This window comes from Moschus berezovskii, chromosome 8 (genome assembly GCF_049115385.1).
Source record: "Moschus berezovskii isolate FMDL1 chromosome 8, NW_MosBer_1.0, whole genome shotgun sequence".
NCBI classification, from domain to species: domain Eukaryota; kingdom Metazoa; phylum Chordata; class Mammalia; order Artiodactyla; family Moschidae; genus Moschus; species Moschus berezovskii.
The window spans coordinates 60326526-60346548 of NC_142467.1; the positions used below are offsets into that span (position 1 = coordinate 60326526).

The 20023-nt window shown below is 35.3% G+C and overlaps 1 protein-coding gene across 5 annotated transcripts in view; it reads right to left on the reverse strand.

Annotated features, from left to right (window-relative positions):
• ANKHD1 (ankyrin repeat and KH domain containing 1) overlaps window positions 1-20023 on the reverse strand; it is a 110212-nt gene that overhangs the window by 39331 nt on the left and 50858 nt on the right. For 2 of the 5 annotated variants that reach the window (XM_088838615.1, XM_055430978.2), the window contains exons 11-14: window positions 11367-11423; window positions 2827-2914; window positions 835-962; window positions 498-641 (exon numbers count right to left, since the gene is read on the reverse strand). In XM_088838615.1, coding sequence (XP_088694741.1) covers window positions 498-641; window positions 835-962; window positions 2827-2914; window positions 11367-11423 — 417 coding nt within the window. Of the gene's footprint in view, window positions 1-497; window positions 642-834; window positions 963-2826; window positions 2915-6102; window positions 11424-20023 lie in introns of those variants that run through there. The other 3 variants (XM_055430979.2, XM_088838617.1, XM_088838618.1) reach the window with 2 other exon arrangements.

The following is a 20023-nucleotide window of genomic DNA, read 5'->3' on the forward strand; positions in this document are numbered from 1 at the left end:
GCAAAAGGAGAAGCGGGTGGCACAGGATAAGATGGTTAGATAGTGTCACCAACTCAGTGGACATAAGTTTGAGCAAACTCAGGAGACAGTGGAGGACAGAGTCTGGCATGCTATAGCTCATGGGGTCGCAAAGAGTTGGACATGACTTAACAACTGAATAAAAACAACCAGGATAATTAACACTCTCGGGAGGTACTAAGGAAAGAGCTTTCTCTTGGTTAAAAACCCTAAAGACCTAGCTGAATAAAAGAACAACTTGGAATACTTATACGGTATTAAGTGTGTGGTGTTTTTTTTTTAAAAACCAAACACTATTTTCAGTAAATAAAGACAATTAAAAAGTTTCTATGTACTTTTCAAGAAAATCTCAAAAGAATTTAGGACAAGATTTATTCAAATTTTAAAAGAGAAATAAGCCCATTTTATCTAAGACTAATTTTAAACAAAAATTTCAAATTTGAAGAATATTTATAAGTTTAAGTTCTATTTTATATTACCTGAGATTGATCTTGAGAAGGTGGGGTAAGCTGAGACACATCTGTGGTAGGAAGTGACAGAACATTGTTGGGATAATCCAAAAGATAAGAAACAACATTAGTATGACCACCTTTTGCAGCTTCAATGAGCATTGTTGAGCCATCCTGAGAAAAATTGATATTGTAATTAATTGTCAATTTCTTTTAATAATATGATTACTAAACACATTTAGTTTCTTAGCTCATATAAAATAAAAACTTATTTAAACAGTAATGAATATTAATAATATTAAGCACTAAAATATCTGAAATATATTTTAATAAAGATACATAATTTCCTTATTTTGAAGTAGAATACCTTGAGACGATGAGTAGGGTCAGCTCCATGAGCCAAGAGTAGCTCCACCACTGCCAGGTGACCTCCTGCACATGCCAGTGACACCACTGTATGATCATTATTGGCTGTAGCCCTGTTCACATTAGCACCTTCAAAGAAAAATAAAAAGCAATCTTAGCAAAGCCAGCTCAGACAATAAGATTTTTGAAACATTTTTGAAGTACAACATAGACATAAAAATGTACAAAAATCATAGGTGTATAGTTTGAAATATTTCTCAAAGTGAACACACTTGTGTAACCAACACCCAGATCAAGAAACAGATTATCCACACAGCAGAAGCCCCACTCACTCTGTGTACTCTTTCAGTCACTACCCACCCCTCCAATGATAAGTACTATCCTGACTTACAGACTGATTTTACGTTTTGAACTTTACATGAATGGAATCATACAGTGAACTCTTTTTGTGCCTGGCTTCTTTCACTCAATATAGTATTTGTGAGAGTCACCTACATTGTTGCAGTCCATTCATTCAGTACCACTTCTAAGATGAAAAATCTAGATTAATAAATATATATAGTTTAATATATATACAAGCACCAAATAATACCATTGTATGTAACTCTTTAAAGACATTTTTGATCTACTTCTAAAATGGAGAAGTACAGCCAGGCCTCAAGGTAGATAACTTTTGAAACAATATTTAAGAGAAATATTCTTCATATTGTGTATTTTAAGAGTTAGAGACCTGGATGTGAAGAAAAGACATAAGATCATCCAAATATATTGAAAGGCAATTTAGTAAGTTGTTCAATAGCTCTGTACAATATAACCTAAAGAAAGTCTAAACGCAAAATCTTTCCTTAGCCTCTTTTTTTGGTAAATTAATTTTGATCCCCAGGAAAAAAATACTTTATTTTTAGTTCAACTACCTTTTAAAATCCCAAATGGATCCAATTAGTTAAGACTATAGCAATGTTTGGTCTTTCTTCTTCCTTAACTCCGGGAGTTGGTGATGGACAGGGAGGCCTGGCGTGCTGTGATTCATGGGGTCGCGGAGAGTCGGACACGACTGAGCGACTGAACTGAACTGAACTGAACTGAACACCAGATTTATTTTATGAAACAAAAATAAATCTATGGGAAACTATTATTTATTTAATTTTCAAAATTACCCAGCTGAGCCTAATCCTAACTTACATTAAAGTACATGTGTGTGTGGGGGGGAAAGTACGTTTGGGAAAGGCAAGGTACGCCAATAAACATCCTTACATTAGCAACATGAGATTATTTTTAAAGTTGTTAATACAGCTGACTTAACTGTACCATAAACAATGGTAGTAGACTTTCTCCCCTTTCAGTTCAGTTCAGTTCAGTCGCTCAGTCGTGTCCGACTCTCCACGACCCCATGAATCATAGCACGCCAGGCCTCCCTGTCCATCACCAACTCCCGGAGTACACTCAAACTCATGTCCACAGAGTCAGTGATGCCATCCAGCCATCTCATTCTCCATCGTCCCCTTCTCCTCCCACCCTCAACCTTTCCCAGCATCAGAGTCTTTTCCAGTGAGTCAACTCGTCGCATGAGGTGGCCAAAGTATTGCAGTTTTAGCTTTAGCATCAGTCCCTCCAATGAACATCCAGGATTGATCTCCTTTAGAATGGACTGGTTGGATCTCCTTGCAGTATAACCTTCCCTATTTCCAGCAGAACTGCCCTAAGTGCTGAACAATACTGTATCTACGATATATAGTTGGACATTTTACATTTGACTTTTCCAACTTTGGGGAGTAAGTAAATACTGTTTGGTTGAGTAAAACTCAAACTTGAAACTAACAAAGATTCCAGCAAAGTACCTTATGAACTCTGCTTCCTAAAAATATACAGCAATAAAAGACTAGAATACAATACTTAGACTAAGGTAAAGTAGCTTTAACATAAATTGCAACAGTTTAGGAACTTTTTACAGAAGTTGCAGCTTCTTGAAAATTCTCATTGGTACTTTCTTTACCTTTGCTAATAAGAAACTGCACGGTACACAAATGACCGGCTCTTGCAGCTTTCATTAAAGGTGTTCTTCCACCTTCAGATTCATGTTCCTAAAGAAACATAAAATAATCCATTAGTGCCAATTCATTAACCATCTATCTTAAACACTTAGTAGCAATGACATAAGAAATAATGAAGATTTAATACTTACTCAATGCAATCACTTATGTTACCTACCTCAATTCCTTGAATATACAGGATTAATTTCAGTCCACACTAGCTGGTGTAACTTTCTAAGAGCAAGTTCAGTTTTGCACACCAAACAGTAACCATTAAAAATTAGACTTATGTTTAGTTTGATCCCCAAAGAGAAATAACAGGCTTTTTTCCTAATACTAAGTTTCCCTAATTATTCATCTGAACTCTGAAAAAGAAACCTTAATTTTATGAGGTGATTATGAGGATCACATTGTATCAGAAGCCAGTAAGAGTTGTATCAAAGGTGAGAAACCAGTCTGAAGAAAAACACTGGTATATCAGAAGAAAAGGGAAAAGGAAAAAGAAAAACACAAATGAGCAGATTTTTTAGAGTAAAATTAAATGCTTGAACAGTCAAAGGCAAAAGAAGCAATCTTATAATAGCAGAAAGATTGTGTTTTTCCTAGGAAGTTTACCAGCAAGAAAAATGAATGATAAAACCGCTTCCAACCATTCTTTATTAAGTCTAAGGGCCCATAGATAGAGGAGCCTAGAGCTGCAGTCCATGGTGTCGCAAAGAGCTGGACATGACTTGGTGACTAACACACACACACACACGAAGAATGAATAACTACAGACAATGCCAAAATAATGTGGTTTTAGAGTGGATTTTGAACTTAAATTAAAATGTAGATAAATATAATATTCCAGCCATTAACTTCAAATAAAACAGAAAACATATCATGAAGAGCTTACTCAGAAAGACATAGAAAGTCATGTCAATACACTATACACTGGAATTCTATCAGCTAAACACTGGAAAGAAATTGCTCCTTTAGCAAAGGCTATTTACCCTGTCTCGGGGCCCTTTTCCTTAAGCTGCTCTCTCTTCCCTGTAATACTTCTTTGTTAGGTCCTTTTCATCCTTGATTGTTTCAAGTGTTATTTCCTCAATGAAGATCATCCTGAACCTTCTTGACTAGATCAATTTTCCTAATATCATCTTATAAAGAGTTCTATGAATTGCTCCTTCGCAAGTTCCAAACACATATTAGTTTGTGTAACTATTTGGGTAACATGTCCACCACTAAAATGCACGCTTCATAAGAACAGCAATCATGTCCATTTCTCCTTATCATTATATACCTAATATCTAAAACAATTAAGTACTTGAATACTGTTTACCAAGAAGGTACCTAAGCATAACAGACCTCTCAAATCTTCCCTCTCACAGAAATGAAGCTTGAAGTTTAAATTTTCTACTAGGTAAATAAGAGAAAGAGAAGTTAACAATAAATTAAAAGTAGTAGCTAAAATTAGATTAAGAAACTGATCATCTGTATCAGATAATACATTATTACTAGATCATGGGTAGGCAACACTAATGTTATTTTTTCCTCTTTTTTTTTTTTTTGTTTTTTTTAACTCTTAAGCCTGGAAGTGACATCCATCAATGCAACTAGATCCCATGAATAGTGGCAAAGACAAAAGATTCTGAAAGCCCTGTTTAGAATAAACTTTTAATTAACTGTTAATTCTGTATATTTAAAATATTCCCATAGCTGTTAAAAATAAGCAATCAAAGAGTATAATCCCTAGAGCTTCACCTCAATTTTGAAATTTCAAAATTCAACATACTAATAAAATTTTGGAAATAAAAGGTATTAAAAGCTGCCTATTTTATTTTCCTCCCTATAAATATACATTCATTCCTTTGGTTTTGAACAATTATGTTTGAGGAAACAGCTGATAATACTGCAACTTTATAATGGATTTACATTTCTTTCCTAAAACTAAAAATGTATATCCCACAACATATATCACTTGACCCAAAATATCTGATCACTAGGAATCAAATTTGTTTATATAGTTGACCCTTGAATAACATGGGGCAGGAACTGTGTGCGTCCATTTATATGCTGATAACTAAGTACTACACTACATGATCTGTGGTTGGTTGAACACACACTACATGATCTGTGGTTGGTTGATCACAGGAATGCAGAACCCAGAATTATATGGGTAAAGTTTCATGCAAATTTTCCACTACACAGGTGGGCATCTCTAACCCCCATGTTGTTAGAAGGTCTGCTGGCTACTTAATGAATAGTAGTTTATTATTTCAGCCAATATTTGTTCAGTATCAATAAAATTTTAGAAAAAAAAATCATGATTTTTCCCTTCATAAATATACAAAATTACTTTTCAAGGCTACAAAGTTAGGTACTGTGCAGCTTAACTTTTCTTCCTCTACAAAGTTAGGTATTGGGCAGTTTAACTTTTCCTACTCTTCTGAATAAAACTAGAAAAATAAAGTGATTATCTATTCTTTGAACATTTGGTAAAGCTCACCGATAAATCCTTCTGGGATGCCCTTACCCTTTTAGGAGATGGGTGGTTTTAAACTACTGACTCAATTTGTAAAACAGTTATTGTTTTGTTGAGGTATGTGATTCTAGAACTTCCTTTTTTTGCGCTGCAGTGCAGCTTGCACAATCTTAGTTCATCAACCAAGGACTGAACCTGGGAACTCGGCAGTGAAAGGGCAGAGACCTAACCACTGGATCACCAGGGAATTTCCTGGAATCATTTTGATAATTTATATTTATAGAAACAAATCAATGTTCATTACATCTAAGTATTCAAACTGATTGTTCATATTGCCCTATAAATTTAGTTCCCTACTATATCAAAGCTATAACTCTGTTTAAGTTTATACCATGTATCTGTGCCTTTTGCCCCTTTGAAAAAAGCTGGTCTTATTTTATGTACTTCAGAATTTTTTAAAAATAAGCTTTAATTTTGCTGTTTAACCCTATTTTTTAAACTCTTTTGTCGTTTACTATTCAATATTAACTTTTTTTTAACCTTATGTTCTTCCTTCTTTGTGCTGTTGTTCTTTGAGTAGTTTCACTTCATTATAGACATACACACACACACACAATTTTCCTTCTAGGGACTACTTTAGCTGTATCCTCTCTCCCAAGTTTTAACGTGTAGTTTTGGTGATAACAACTATTTTGTAGTTTTTACTGTGATTGCCTTTTAAACTCATGAATTATGTAAAAGAATTTTTCCTCATTTTCTAATTGTATGGGACTTTTTAAAAAAAGTTTTATTGTCAATTTGTAATTTTAAAACTACAAAAGATCAGAGAATGTAGTTCATAGGATGAAGAAGTTTGTTTTAAAAACTTTTTTTGTGGCCTACCATGTATCATTTTTATGTATATTCAATGTACTGGAAAATAACATATTCCATATTTACTGGAAACAAAATTATAGCTCTCTATAAAAACAAACTTAATTTTTCTATTCTTAGGGATTGTTTTATTTGTCAGTTTCATGGAGAAGTGTGGGAAAAAAATTCTATGAGCAGAAATTTAGAACTAATTTTCTTGTAACTATAATTTTCTATTTTAATTGGAGGGTAGACGTTAGATACTGATAAGTGACTGATTATTATACTAATGGGAGGAACATTTATTTATCTCTAAAAATAATTTTGGCTTAAAATTCCATTTTGTTTGATATTGTCTTACATAACGTTTTCCATTACTTTATCAATCTTTCCCTGTTATTTTGCTTTAGCTCTTTCTCCTGAAAACAGAATTTGCTAGACTTTGATTTTGAATCTAATTCAAAATTCTCTGCCCCTTTAACAAATGAATTGAATAGGTTTGTATTTGCTCTGATTAATAATATATTTTTCTTAAAAAAAAAAAAAGATTATTTAAAGTTATTCAGTACATGATTATTCTCTCCTGAACAACACAAGAATTCTAACACAGCTTTTGAAATTTCTAACATATCCTGCTGAATTACATGCTATTTCTGTCTAGATTTTCGCACTACTTTGTTTTTAAGTATAAAAACTTAGGTTTTATACTCACAAATTTGTATTTATAGTTTACCAGCTTCTGCGCTTACCAAGGCTTCTTGCATCCCACACCTTCCTCCAGGGTTCTTTTTTCTTCTCATTGATGTACATATATTTTAGTAGTTCTTTTGGCAAGGGTCTGAGGTGGTAAACTCTTTCTATTCTTTGTAGATCTGAAAATATCTACATCTGAAAATATGTCTTCTTTGGAATGCTAGCAGAGTACAGAATTCTGTATCGTGTTATTATCTTCTGATATTCTGAGGATATTACCCTCTGTTGTTTTCTGTAATTATTATTGTTGATGACAATCTATTGTCAAAAATGTAACTGTTCTTCCTTTGAGAATAATTCATTTTTCCTATAATGGCTCTTAAGATTTTTTTCTTTATCCTTAAAATTCTGCAGTTTCATTTGTTCTTCTTAGTGATTTTTTCAACCAAGGATTCCTGTCAGCCTTCAGTTCTACAAAATTCTCCATCAGTATCTCTTCAAGCATTTCTTAGTGATTTTTTTTTTCCCCCAAAGACTCATGTCAGGTTCTGGAGAAGGAAATGACAACCCAATCCAGTATTCAAGCTTGAAAAATCCTATGGACAGAGGAACCTGGTGAGCTACAGTCCATGGGGTCACAAAGAGTCGCACACAACTGAGCAACTTCACATGTCAGGTTTCAATTCTAGAAAATTCTCCATCATTATCTCTTCAAGCATTGCCTTTGCTTGCTATTTCTATTTTCTCCTTCAGCAACTTCAAGTATATATATGGTAGAGCCTACTCCCTTTCTATCAATTTCTTCTTTATATTTTGCCTACTCCCTTTCTATCAATTTCTTCTTTATATTTTCCATCTCTTTAGTTTTGTGTTGTACTGTATTTATTTACCATTTGATTCATTAATTCCTTATTCAACTGTCCAACATACTGTTTATCCTATACATTTTTATTTCCACATTTTTTTTTTACCTGAAAGTTTAAGTATTTCATATCTGCTGCTGCTGCTGCTAAGTCGCTTCAGTCGTGTCCAACTCTATGCGACCCCATAGACGGCAGCCAACCAGGCTCTGCCGTCCCTGGGATTCTCCAGGCAAGAACACTGGAGTGGGTTGCCATTTCCTTCTCCAATGCATGAAAGTGAAAAGTGAAAGTGAAGTCGCTCAGTCGTGTCCAACTAGTAGCGACCCCATGGACTGCAGCCCACCAGGCTCCTCTGTCCATGGGATTTTCTAGGCAAGAGTACTGGAGTGGCTTGCCATTGCCTTCTCCGATTTCATATCTGCTGCTGCTGCTGCTAAGTCACTTCAGTCGTGTCCGACTCTGTGTGACTCCATAGATGGAAGCCCACCAGGCTTCCCTGTCCCTGGGATTCTCCAGGCAAGAACACTGGAGTGAGTTGCCATTTCCTTCTCCAATGTGTGAAAGTGAAAAGTGAAAGTAATTCATAATTATCAGCTCCTGTTTCACTGCCTCTCATTACTTCATGGCTATTGTTCATAGTTTAAGCATGTTTAAACTCTCTAATTAAAGTCTTTTTATTTCAATTTTCTTGGGTCTATTTTCTCCCAGTTTGCTCTCTGTTTGCTTGCATTTTGACTCTCTCTCCTGATGTAGATTTGCTCCTAAGCTTTATAATTTTTCTTATTTGAAAAGTTCATTTTGCATGGGAGTTGGTTTTTTTCTTTTATTTCCATTTATAAACTTATCCCTTCTTATCAGATGGTCTGAAAGTTACCTTGCTGCTGCTGCTAAGTCACTTCAGTCGTGTCCGACTCTGTGCGACCCCATAGAGGGAAGCCCACCAGGCTCCCCCGTCCCTGGGATTCTCCAGGCAAGAACACTGGAGTGGGTTGCCATTTCCTTCTCCAATGTGTGAAAGTGAAAGTGAAGTCGCTCAGTCGTGTCCGACCCTTAGCGACCCCACGGACTGCAGCCTACCAGGCTCCTCCATCCATGGGATTTTCTAGGCAATAGTACTGGAGTGGCTCGCCATTGCCTTCTCCGGAAAGTTACCTTAGTCTGGTCCATTTCAGAAGTAGACCTTTACCTGGCAACTTAAGCTTCTTATCCCATGAAGTTATTTCTGTTCTTCTTTCTTCTCACTGTATCAAATAACGATGTCCTCCAAGTTCTTAGCTACACTGCTGTCTTTGTATCTTCCCTCTATGAAGAACAATCTGCTAATTTCTAACAGTAATCCTGGGCAGTTGCTTTGAGTTTTTTTTCTACCCTGCTTCATAGGATGGGCAATAATAAATAAGGTACCAGTTTCATGCTTCAATCAAGTAGACTAAATCTATTGGCCTGCTCTATGTGAGATACATTGAGTTCTTATTCCCTTAAAGAAGATGAAATTCAAGCCCCCAGTGCCCAACTTTTTAGGTTAGTTCTCCTTGGGCCTATAGCTTCAACTGTAGATCCAGAGTCCATTTTTAGTCCACAGAGTTCTTTAACTTTGTTTCTGAGTATAGCTACATATTTTTAGTTTAGTTTGTTTCTCTCCCATATTTAATTTATTGTATCTATGTACGTGACACAGAACAGAGAGGTTTCAAAATATATTAAGAGACTTTACCCTCTTGAAAGGAAGTAATTTGTTACTTGTATTTAAACAAATTTGAGACAGGATTCATTCAACATACAATGACCTAGAAGGAAAGAACCTGGCCTTTAAAAAAAAATTATAAGGAGTTTTGGGTATTGCACAGATAGTTTAGAGAAAAATATCCTGCAAAGTTCTGGTTCAGATGCATAAATACTATGAGAAAAAAGGTACAAGTTTTTTCTACTTGGCTTTAGATAACAAAAATTTTAGATTAAGGTTTTTTTTTTTCTTTAAAATAAGTCAATTTCCTTTAAAACCACAGTCTGGGGCACCCAAGGTATTTGTTGAAGATTGTCACTATATATCACAGAGGCAGTGCTTCTTGGAGTTGAAGAAGGACAATGTCTTGGGGTGAGGACCAGAATCAGGGGAGGAGAAGGAGACTGTTTTATACTATGTATGTACTAAAGGATTCTGACATCTCCCTTAGTGAATATGCTCTTCCAACCCACTACTCTGTATATTAATCATTACCTTAGCAATTTGTTATTGATCAGACTCACATCCCTCAATAGAACTGAGATGGAGAAAGATTAAGAGGCACCATGTTAGGGTTTGTATTTAGCTCAGTTTCTAAAAACAAGTAACGAAGACAAAAACCAAGTTCATTCAGTTTGGATGGAGGAAGGATGATAATAAAGCAAAGATGAGAACAGAACTCAACAATGATGCAGAATAATCTACAGACTCTACAGTACTGACAGCAGAGTCTCTACAATACAGACAGCAGTGTCTCTAAGTATGGAATATAAGAGTATGGACTTATGAGAATCTCCTGTTATATCATCTAACCTGCAGACTCCCCATTTCAGATCTGCTGAATCTGAACCTCTAAAAGGAGGGCTGCAAACCTAATTTTAAAAATTATCCTCCAATAAATAATAATAATAAAAATCCCAAGTCTTAAGACTTACAGCTAGAGATAGATTTATAATCACTTTTCCTTTAACAAATCCAGGGAGAAAGAAAGAACTTTTTGTGAACTAACACTCAGTTTTACATTCTTGACAGGAGCCAGAGTTACTACATAAACTGAGCAAAAGTTTACATTTTCATGTAATATTTTGTGAAAGAAATGTATTTATTCCAAATAGAATGAATATATAACAACTTCTTGTTCCAAAAGTCAACAAAGGAGATTCTTAATAAGCATTATGATTATAAGTGGCTTGATACTGAAAAATTTATTTTAGATGGCCTAAATTAATTGTGATGCAATCACAACTTATTTTTAATTTAAAAATTAAGCACTGCTCCTGAGTGTAAACAAATCTCCCTGAATTATAATGGATATTAAACTTGCTTGACTTTTAAAACCATTAGGGCAAAAATTCCACGCATTTTTTTCCCAAAAGAAAATAAATGCTTGTTTATAAACAACAATTTTGGAATCAGGCTACATGAGAGGATATTAAGAAGAAAACTTTAATTTTACAGAAATTAGGGCATCAGCGAGTAAAAGTGTCACTATTTTTTGTTGTTGTTGTTTGAGGATTATATAAAAAAAAATCCACTGTATCACTCTAAATCTGAGTTTCAGACTTTTGTTGAACAAAGTTGAATACAAAGAGCTTTATGACTGAGGGGTATCTTAACTCTCTCAATAAAGGAGAATGCAAAAGAACTATCTGAATAGGAAAAACTATTTTCACCTAAGAGGTTTTTTAGGAATACCACATAAAAGAATACTATTGAAGCAAACTACTAGTAATATAAATCTCTTTTTATTGGAACTTCATAATCTTTTTCAATCAAAGAGTATTTCCTTTATCACCCAGCAGGATCCTGGAACTTCTTGGCTGGAATTCAGATATCAAGAATTCTGGTTACCTATATCATCTATTCTTTATGTAGTAGCTTACAAGCATCAAAGGCCACCCTCACCTGATGCTTGGCCGGATCTATGCCCTCCAAAATAGTCTTCATGTCCTCCTGCTTGTCCTGTGAAAGGAAAAAGAAGAACTCACGGATCTTATTCCAAAAATGAAAATCACATTTGGCCATGAAGACCTTGTGACTGGTACTTCAGGTGCTGGGCTTTGTTAACTCAGGATCTTCAACTAAAAAGATTCCCATCTGTAGAGAACATAATCTCATGAACAGAGTATGGTTTCTTTAAGAGCATGATAATACAGTCTCTACCAATATAATTTCAACATAAACCTTAACATATGCAGACATAATTCTGCTAAATGTTTAGAACTCATGCCTTTGTCTCCAAATACAACTGAAACTACAGGAAAAAAGAGCAGTATCTTAATATCTAACCAAGGAAAATAATTAAATTGAAAGATCTGAATATCAGAAACTGAGAGAAAAAGTAGGGAAAGTACTGTAAGATGATTAAATAGTTCTATAGTACCTCCTCCTCCCATTATAAATGCAGTTAGTGCTCACACTTTAACTAAAACAGGAGACTTGAAAGAACCTGAGAGATGGAATATCTGTATTTTCTCTACATCTAGACTCCAGACAGGGAGAAAGTTCTTGCAGATGAGACAGGAAGATAGCCGAAGAAACAGCAAGGAGCATTGCAATCACTGACCAGGGTCAACTATATCTCCAAATAAAAGAAATGTGGCCTAGAGAAATCTACACCCTAAGTCACTCCTACCTCCTACCCTGGAAGATGTGTTTACCTAAGAAGGTGCATGCTCCTATGGCAAAGATTTAGTGAGAAAATATTGAGACAACTATATGATATGAAGAAGTTGACTGTTAAAGCTCACTTGTTCTTCCTTTCTCATCCCCATATGAGTTTCAACAAAAACAAGTCCCATTCAAATATGAATAGATAAGCACAAAGTATCCAACACAGAACATATTAAGGAGTTCCTATAAAAACAGAAAGAAAATTTAAGCCAAATATTCCCTTATACTTTCAAAAAATTAAAGGGAATACAAATGCTTTAAATAGTGGAACAAAGTGATATAACAGCAAGAGGAAACTTAAAAGTGAGTTGGAAGAGCAGAAGATACTAAGTAATGAGGAAACCATGAAAAACACATTAGAAGCAGCAACAACTTTACAGAAAAAATAGGGCCCTGATGGATGATCCCTATTAAGAAAGAATACAGAGGGAAAAAAAAGAAGTGAAAAGAATCAGACATAGGGATAATACAAATAAGGGAGATTCAATATATGGATAATAAATGTCCCAGGAGAAAAAAGAATAGAAAAAGAAGTGTTCAAGGTTGTACTAGAAGAACACTGGAGAAGGATGATAAGGAGGAGAAAGAAAAGGAGAAAGGAAAGAGGATGAACTAAAATCTTCAAATGGAAAGCATTCATGGTTTTCCAGGAAAAACTATTATAAAATAATACACACCAGGATACATCCTGGAGAAATCATAAAGGTTTAATATAATGAAAGAATCCTATGATAATCCAGGCAGAAAAGAATTTGCTTACATACACTGGGGAATATCCTAGCAGGATTTTGCAATATTTAGTATTGGAAGATAATAGAACAGAGGGCTTAGAATTTTGAGGGGAAAAAACCCAGTGATTCAATAATTCTATATATGGCTACATGGTGGCTCAGTGGTAAAGAATCCGCCTGCCAATGCAGGAGACACACAAGACACGAGTTTGAACCCTGGATTGGGAAGAGATTCCCTGGAGGTGGAAATGGCAACCCACTCTAGTATTCTTGCCTGGGAAATTCCATGGACAGAGGAGCCTGGTGGGCAATAATCCATGGGGTCACAAAGAGTCAGACACAACTTAGTGACTGAGCATGCACGAATGCACATTCATTTATAAATACAACGAACAGTAGTCTTAAAAATGCAAGCACCTGTAAACTCCTTTTTTTGGTGGAGGAGAGTAAATTCAAAACAAAATACCAATATCAGCCAGCCAAAACTTGAGTCAAGTTCAGGAAATCAGGAATTCAGAATCTATAAAATATGAGGGCTTCCCTGGTGGCTCAGAGGTTAACGCGTCTGCCTCCAATGCGGGAGACCCGGGTTCGATCCCTGGGTCGGGATGAAAGACTAGTAAGGTAAACACTGAATCCACCAAAACAAACAAACAACTTTGAGAAATAGGGTCATAAAACAGAGCATAAATGTTGTAAAATCATAACAATGTAAAAATAAAATAACTCATGAAAATTCTTTGATGTAAGACACAATCTCCTCTTCAGAATGGAGTTAATAAATATTGTCTACATATTAGATTTTTTAAAAACCAATTTTATAAAAAGAAAGTAACAAAGTATTTCAAAACGTGCATTTGTACATGATGTCTGAATACTTCTCCAGGAAGTAACTTTATATCTGTGTTCTATACAGTTCATCAAAGCTTTGGGAGCAATTAGTGAGCAGCTAACAGGGCTACTTGGAACACTGTGATTTTTTAAGATAAACATGAGGTCTATGATCAGAAATCAGAAAATTAAATTATAAAAAAAGGAAAGAAGGAAGACAGAAGAAATCTAACTCATTTTAATGAGAATTAAGAATCAGGAGACCTCGATTGCTAATAGAAGTGTAGACTGGTTCAGCATTTTTGAACAATTTAGCAGCAGCTATCAAACTTCTAGATGTGGACCCTCTGATAACCTGCAATTTCACTTCTAGAAATTTATCCCTATAGATAAACTCACAAAAGTAGCAAAGATATATAAACGTGCATAACAATATTTGGTGTAGCACCATTTGTAATATTTAAAAATTATAATAACTCAAATGTTTATGAATAAATAAGTGGTTAATCAACTATACAGAACACTGGAAATCTGTGAAAAAGAGTGAGAAATCTTAGGGATTGATAGCAAAAATATTATATTAAAAAGAAAAAAGTTTCAGAACAGTATATGTGATAACAAATCTATTCATATAAAAAAGAGATACAGTCCACACAGAATATATACATGCTTGGGCCTTTGACTGTGTGGATCACAGTAAACTGTGGAAAATTCTGAAAGAGATGGGAATACCAGACCACCCGACCCGCCTCTTGAGAAACCTGTATGCAGGTCAGGAAGCAACAGTCAGAACTGTACATGGAACAACAGACTGGTTCCAAATAGGAAAAGGAGTGCATCAAGGCTGTATATTGTCACCTTGCTTATTTAACTTATATGCAGAGTACATCATGAGGAACGCTGGGCTGGAAGATGCACAAGCTGGAATCAAGATTGCTGGGAGAAATATCAATAACCTCAGATATGCAGATGACACTACCCTTATGGCAGAAAGTGAAGAGGAACTAAAAAGCCTCTTGATGAAAGTGAAAGAGGAGAGTGAAAAGGTTGGCTTGAAGCTCAACATTCAGAAAACAAAGATCATGGCATCTGGTCCCATCACTTCATGGGAAATAGATGGAAAAACAGTGGAAACAGAGTCAGACTTTATTTTTTTGGGCTCCAAAATCACTGCGGATGCTGATTGCAGCCATGAAATTAAAAGACGCTTACTCCTTGGAAGGAAAGTTATGACAAACCTTGATAATATATTAAAAAGCAGAGACATTACTTTGCCAACCAAGGTCCGTCTAGTCAAGGCTATGGTTTTTCCCGAGGTCATGTATGGATGTGAGAGTTGGACTGTGAAGAAAGCTGATCGCCGAAGAATTGATGCTTTTGAACTGTGGTGCTGGAGAAGACTCTTGAGAGTCCCTTGTACCGCAAGGAGATCCAACCAGTCCATTCTAAGGGAGATCGATCCTGGGTGTTCATTGGAAGGACTGATGCTAAAGCTGAAACTGCAACACTTTGTCCACCTCATGCAACAAGTTGACTCACTGGAAAAGACTCTGATGCTGGGAAAGGTTGGGGGTGGGAGGAGAAGGGGATGACCAAGAATGAGATGGCTGGATGGCATCACTGACTCTGTGGACATGAGTTTGAATGAACTCTGGGAGTTGGTGATGGACAGGGAGGCCTGGTGTGCTGTGATTCATGGGGTCGCGGAGAGTCGGACATGACTGAGTGACTGAACTGAACTGAACTGAACTGGGTGTACAGAAATATCTAGAAAGACACACAACATACTGCTTAAGTTAAAAAAAATCTTATGAAGATTTCTATTTTGTAAGATTTAATATAGATAACAAAATGATCTTTCAAAATTTTTGTCTTTTAAGATAAGTCCATATCAAATCTTAATTTCCAGAAGTAAGAATGAGAGGGTACCAATATATCCACATTCAAAATACCCAGTTTCCACTAGTTCAAGTATTCTAGGAAAACCTCCCCCAAAGTTCAATTGGCTGGTAGAATACAGTCTAAGAAAAGCCAACAGAGGTCAGAGAGCTTACTTTCTATGGTTAGGGAGGAAAATCAGTGACAGACCACTACAATATATTCAAAGAGCCCAATTTCCTCAGTGCATAAGTGCTTCAATTTTTATTCCAATGTTAAAAATAATAAACCTTAAAAGCTATGATCAACTCTGCAGTGAAAATCAGTATAGTAAAAACCAAAATTCTATTCAAGTAAGAAATTATACAAAGCATTAAGTATTAATTAGAGTATGTATTTCTTTCAATATGTGACTTTTCATCATATCTATATAAAATATTTCCAGAAGAATAGAAAGAAAGAACAACACTGATTGCCAATATAGAGAGGAAAACTGAGTGCCCATGGGACACTTTAAAACTTTACAAATTTTGAACCAAGTAAAGGCATTACCTATTTAAAAAATAATAAAAACTACAACTGATTTGCATAGGACCAACTATTGAACTGAACTGAACTATTATTCAATATGGCAAAGATGCAGAATTAGCAACACTGTGTACCTACTATGCTTCTTTAGGTTGGTTCTACTTATTTTCTTTGATACTGCATCTACAGCAGATTATGAACATAAAGAAAGAAACCATGTCCTATCTTGTCCCTGGAAAAACTTGTCTTCCACCCTTACTTTCAAGATGGTGAACATCTTGAAGCAAAACAGTATTTCTAAATTCCTAGCCAATGAATATTATCTGTGTATACTTGAAAGCCAAAGCTGAAAAAACAATCTGAAAGAAATTTTGAAAAGTCTGAAGCCATACAAGATAAGAAGAGGATGTAACAAGTTTATTCTGCTACTTGAAATAAAATTTAACTGAAGGAAAAGAAGAATAAATTCTTAATTGAACAATTCCAAAGATAACTGGAGAGATTTTATTCTCAAGGAAACAATTTACATAAAAATTCATGTCAAGGAAACTCTTCCGACTTCTTTGACAGTATTTAAATAGGAAAAAATATTGATAGTAAAAAGATAGGGTGGAAGACATAATGATTTAGCATTGTATTGCCAAATAATCTTTACTGGGGTGGCCTTGTCAAGTTACTGTATTTTCTAGGGATTGGTAACTTCTATCTATTAAAATATTTTATAGTAAGCTAAATCTGTTAATTATTAACTATAAATACCATCCGAAATTAAGTAATTTAATACATTTAATATACACAAAGATTTCAAGAGATAGAATCATTTGTGTAACACATCACTGCTATCAATGATGAGTCACAACTAAAATTTCATTTTCTTCAAAAATCCCATAGCACTTTACACATTCTTGGGCTAAGCACTCATCTAGTCCATTCAATACCTCCAAACAAGTAGCTGCTTAACTTGTTCTTTAAAAAATATAAAATTAGATTTGTTAACACATATCATTAAAGATCTTCTGGTCCAAACCCCTCATAAAAAAAAGGAAAGCGAGGAGAAGAGGAAGAAAAAAAAAAGCCTAGGGAGTCTCAGTGATTTGCTAGCACATTCAGCAGAACCAAAGAAATATTCACATGACTTGGGTAAAATAGTCCAGAAAATAATAGATTTCATTTTACATATGAAATTATTGAGGCAACATATCAGTGGTTTGATGGCTATAATGAAAATTTAGGTCTTGTTTAATGTTCACAGCATCTCTAATGTAGAGTTCTTTCTAAATAACCTAAGTGTAGCCTTTGTTACTCATTAGTACTCTTGCCTGGAAAATCCCATTGGCAGAGGAGCCTGGTAGGCTGCAGTCCATGGGGTCGCTAGGAGTCGGACACGACTGAGGGACTTCACTTTCACTTTTCACTTTCATGAACTGGAGAAGGAAGTGGCAGCCCACTACAGTATTCTTGCCTGGAGAATCCCAGAGACAGAGGAGTCTGGTGGGCTGCCGTCTATGGGGTCGCACAGAGTCGGACACGACTGAAGCGACTTAGCAGTAGCAGCAGCAGCAGCAGCAGCAGCAGCAGCAGCAGCAGCCCTCCATTCAGATATAGGATTACAGGGTGCTTTCTGCAGGTACTTCTACCTTTTAGATGATTTACTTCCAAATAGCAATCAAGGCCTGTAACATGCTAAAATAGATCATAAAAAATCTTTATATGAATACAACTAGAATGTATTTACTTTCTCTAATATTTATGTCAGTTGTTTATTATGGGAAATACTACTTGAGTTTCTCTTCTAAAATGAAAGGCCAAGGAGCTGGAGACACAGAAGCAATACTAATTTATATATCACTCTCCCTTTCCAACCTTAGCTTTGTTGCCTGAAGGAAATTCTGTAGATGATAAGTATTTCTTCTATGTTAACAAATGTATCAAAGTTTTAGTGTTGAAATTAACATGCCATGATGAAAACAGAAAGATTCCACCATTTTCACAAATGGTTTGGAAAACACAAACACCACCAAATCAATATAACTCTTTACAGACTTCAACTTATAAGAAAGTACTCACTGGGAATGTATTATACAATGTTGTAAATATAATTCACACTGTATGTTATATATGAAAGCCGTTAAGAGGGCAAATCCTAATAGATTTTGTGACATTTTTTTTTCTATTTCTTTAACTTTGTGTCTACATAAGATGGAGGAGGGCATGGCAACCCACTCTAGTATTCTAGCCTGAGAATCCCACGGACAGAGAAACCTGGTATGCTATATAGTCTGCAGGGTCGCAAAGAGTTGGACACAACTGAAGTGACTTAGAACACAGTATATGAGATGATATATGTTCAGTAATTTATTATGATAATCCTAAATTAAATTTATACAATGTTTATGTCAAATATATCTTAATAAACCTGGAACAAAAAATTTTAAAAAATAAAATACAACAAAAACTCCTATGTATATAGATAAATAAATAAATATATATATATATCTCACTTAAAAAAGAAAAAACAAAACAATGCTGACATGTTAACCAACACAGTGTTGCCACCTAAACATACTATCATTAGGGCCTTTGTAAACTCTGACCTGATGCAGTCATCTTTCATAGACATGGAGCAACTCTGTAACAATAAAATGGTTGGACATGGAAGCCAGGAAAACAAAGATAACAAAGTAAGTCAAGATTAAAAGCAAACAAGCCAAAAAAAGAGAAAGTAGCAGAGTAGTGTTTTACAATCCAAATTATACTGTTGAATAGTTCATACAACGGAGAAGGCAATGGCAACCCACTCCAGTACTCTTGCCTAGAAAATCCCATGGACGGAGGAGCCTGGTAGGCTGCAGTCCATGGGGTGGCTACGAGTCAGACATGACTGAGCGACTTCACTTTCCCTTTTCACTTTCACACATTGGAGAAGGAAATGGCAACCCACTCCAGTGTTCTTGCCTGGAGAATCCCAGGGATGGGGGAACTTGATGGGCTGCCGTCTATGGGGTCACACAGAGTCGGACATGACTGAAGTGACTTAGCAGCAGCAGCAGCAGTTCATGCAAACCCTCCACCTTCAACATAAAAGTAATAGTGAACAGGGAGCGAAAAGACTTAAAAGAAATCAAGCCATGTAAGTGGTTTAGCTGAAGTAAGCTATCAAGATACAAACAAGAATGAAACATTAAAACTCAGTCTTCTGGTCTAAAAACCAGTAAATAGGGAGAAAGGCCTAGAGTAATAATTATACAGGATATCAGGACAGTGACTCAAAGACTACGGAACTGAATCAACTTCAGTTTTTGTTTTTCTAATACTGTAGATGTTGATTTTACTTTTCATTTTTTGGCAGCACAGCTGTGGAATCTTAGTTCCCCAATCAGGAATGAAACCTGTCCATGTATGCCCCCTGCAGTGAAGCGTGGTCTTAACCAGACAGGACCGCCAGGGAAGTCCCTCAACTTCAGTTTTGAAATGGTATTTATTGGTTATTTTTGGCCAAGTAATTGAGTAACAAATTTGTAAGGACACTGATAGTATATTTCTTTTCAGAGAAATAAGATTAGTTTTCAAAGGCAGGTGTCTTCTCTTTTTTAAAAAATTCCTTTTAGATTTTAAATATATTACAGAATGCTAACACTTATTAATAAAAACTTTCTTACAATGGATTTACATCATATTATACCTGTCATTATATCAAATACTAAAAACAAATTTGGGCCCAATAAAAGATGCTGTGCTGAGAAAGTAAGTACATAAAGGAATACTATCTTTCAATATACAATGATTCCCATTACAGTGGTAACAAGAGGTGCAAATAGCAGGAAGATATGGATTAGGTTATTTGTTCAAGGCTCTCTGCTTATTGAAGAGTTAAAATGATTCTGCATGTTAATAGGGAGAATTTTCAAAAAACTCTGCAAT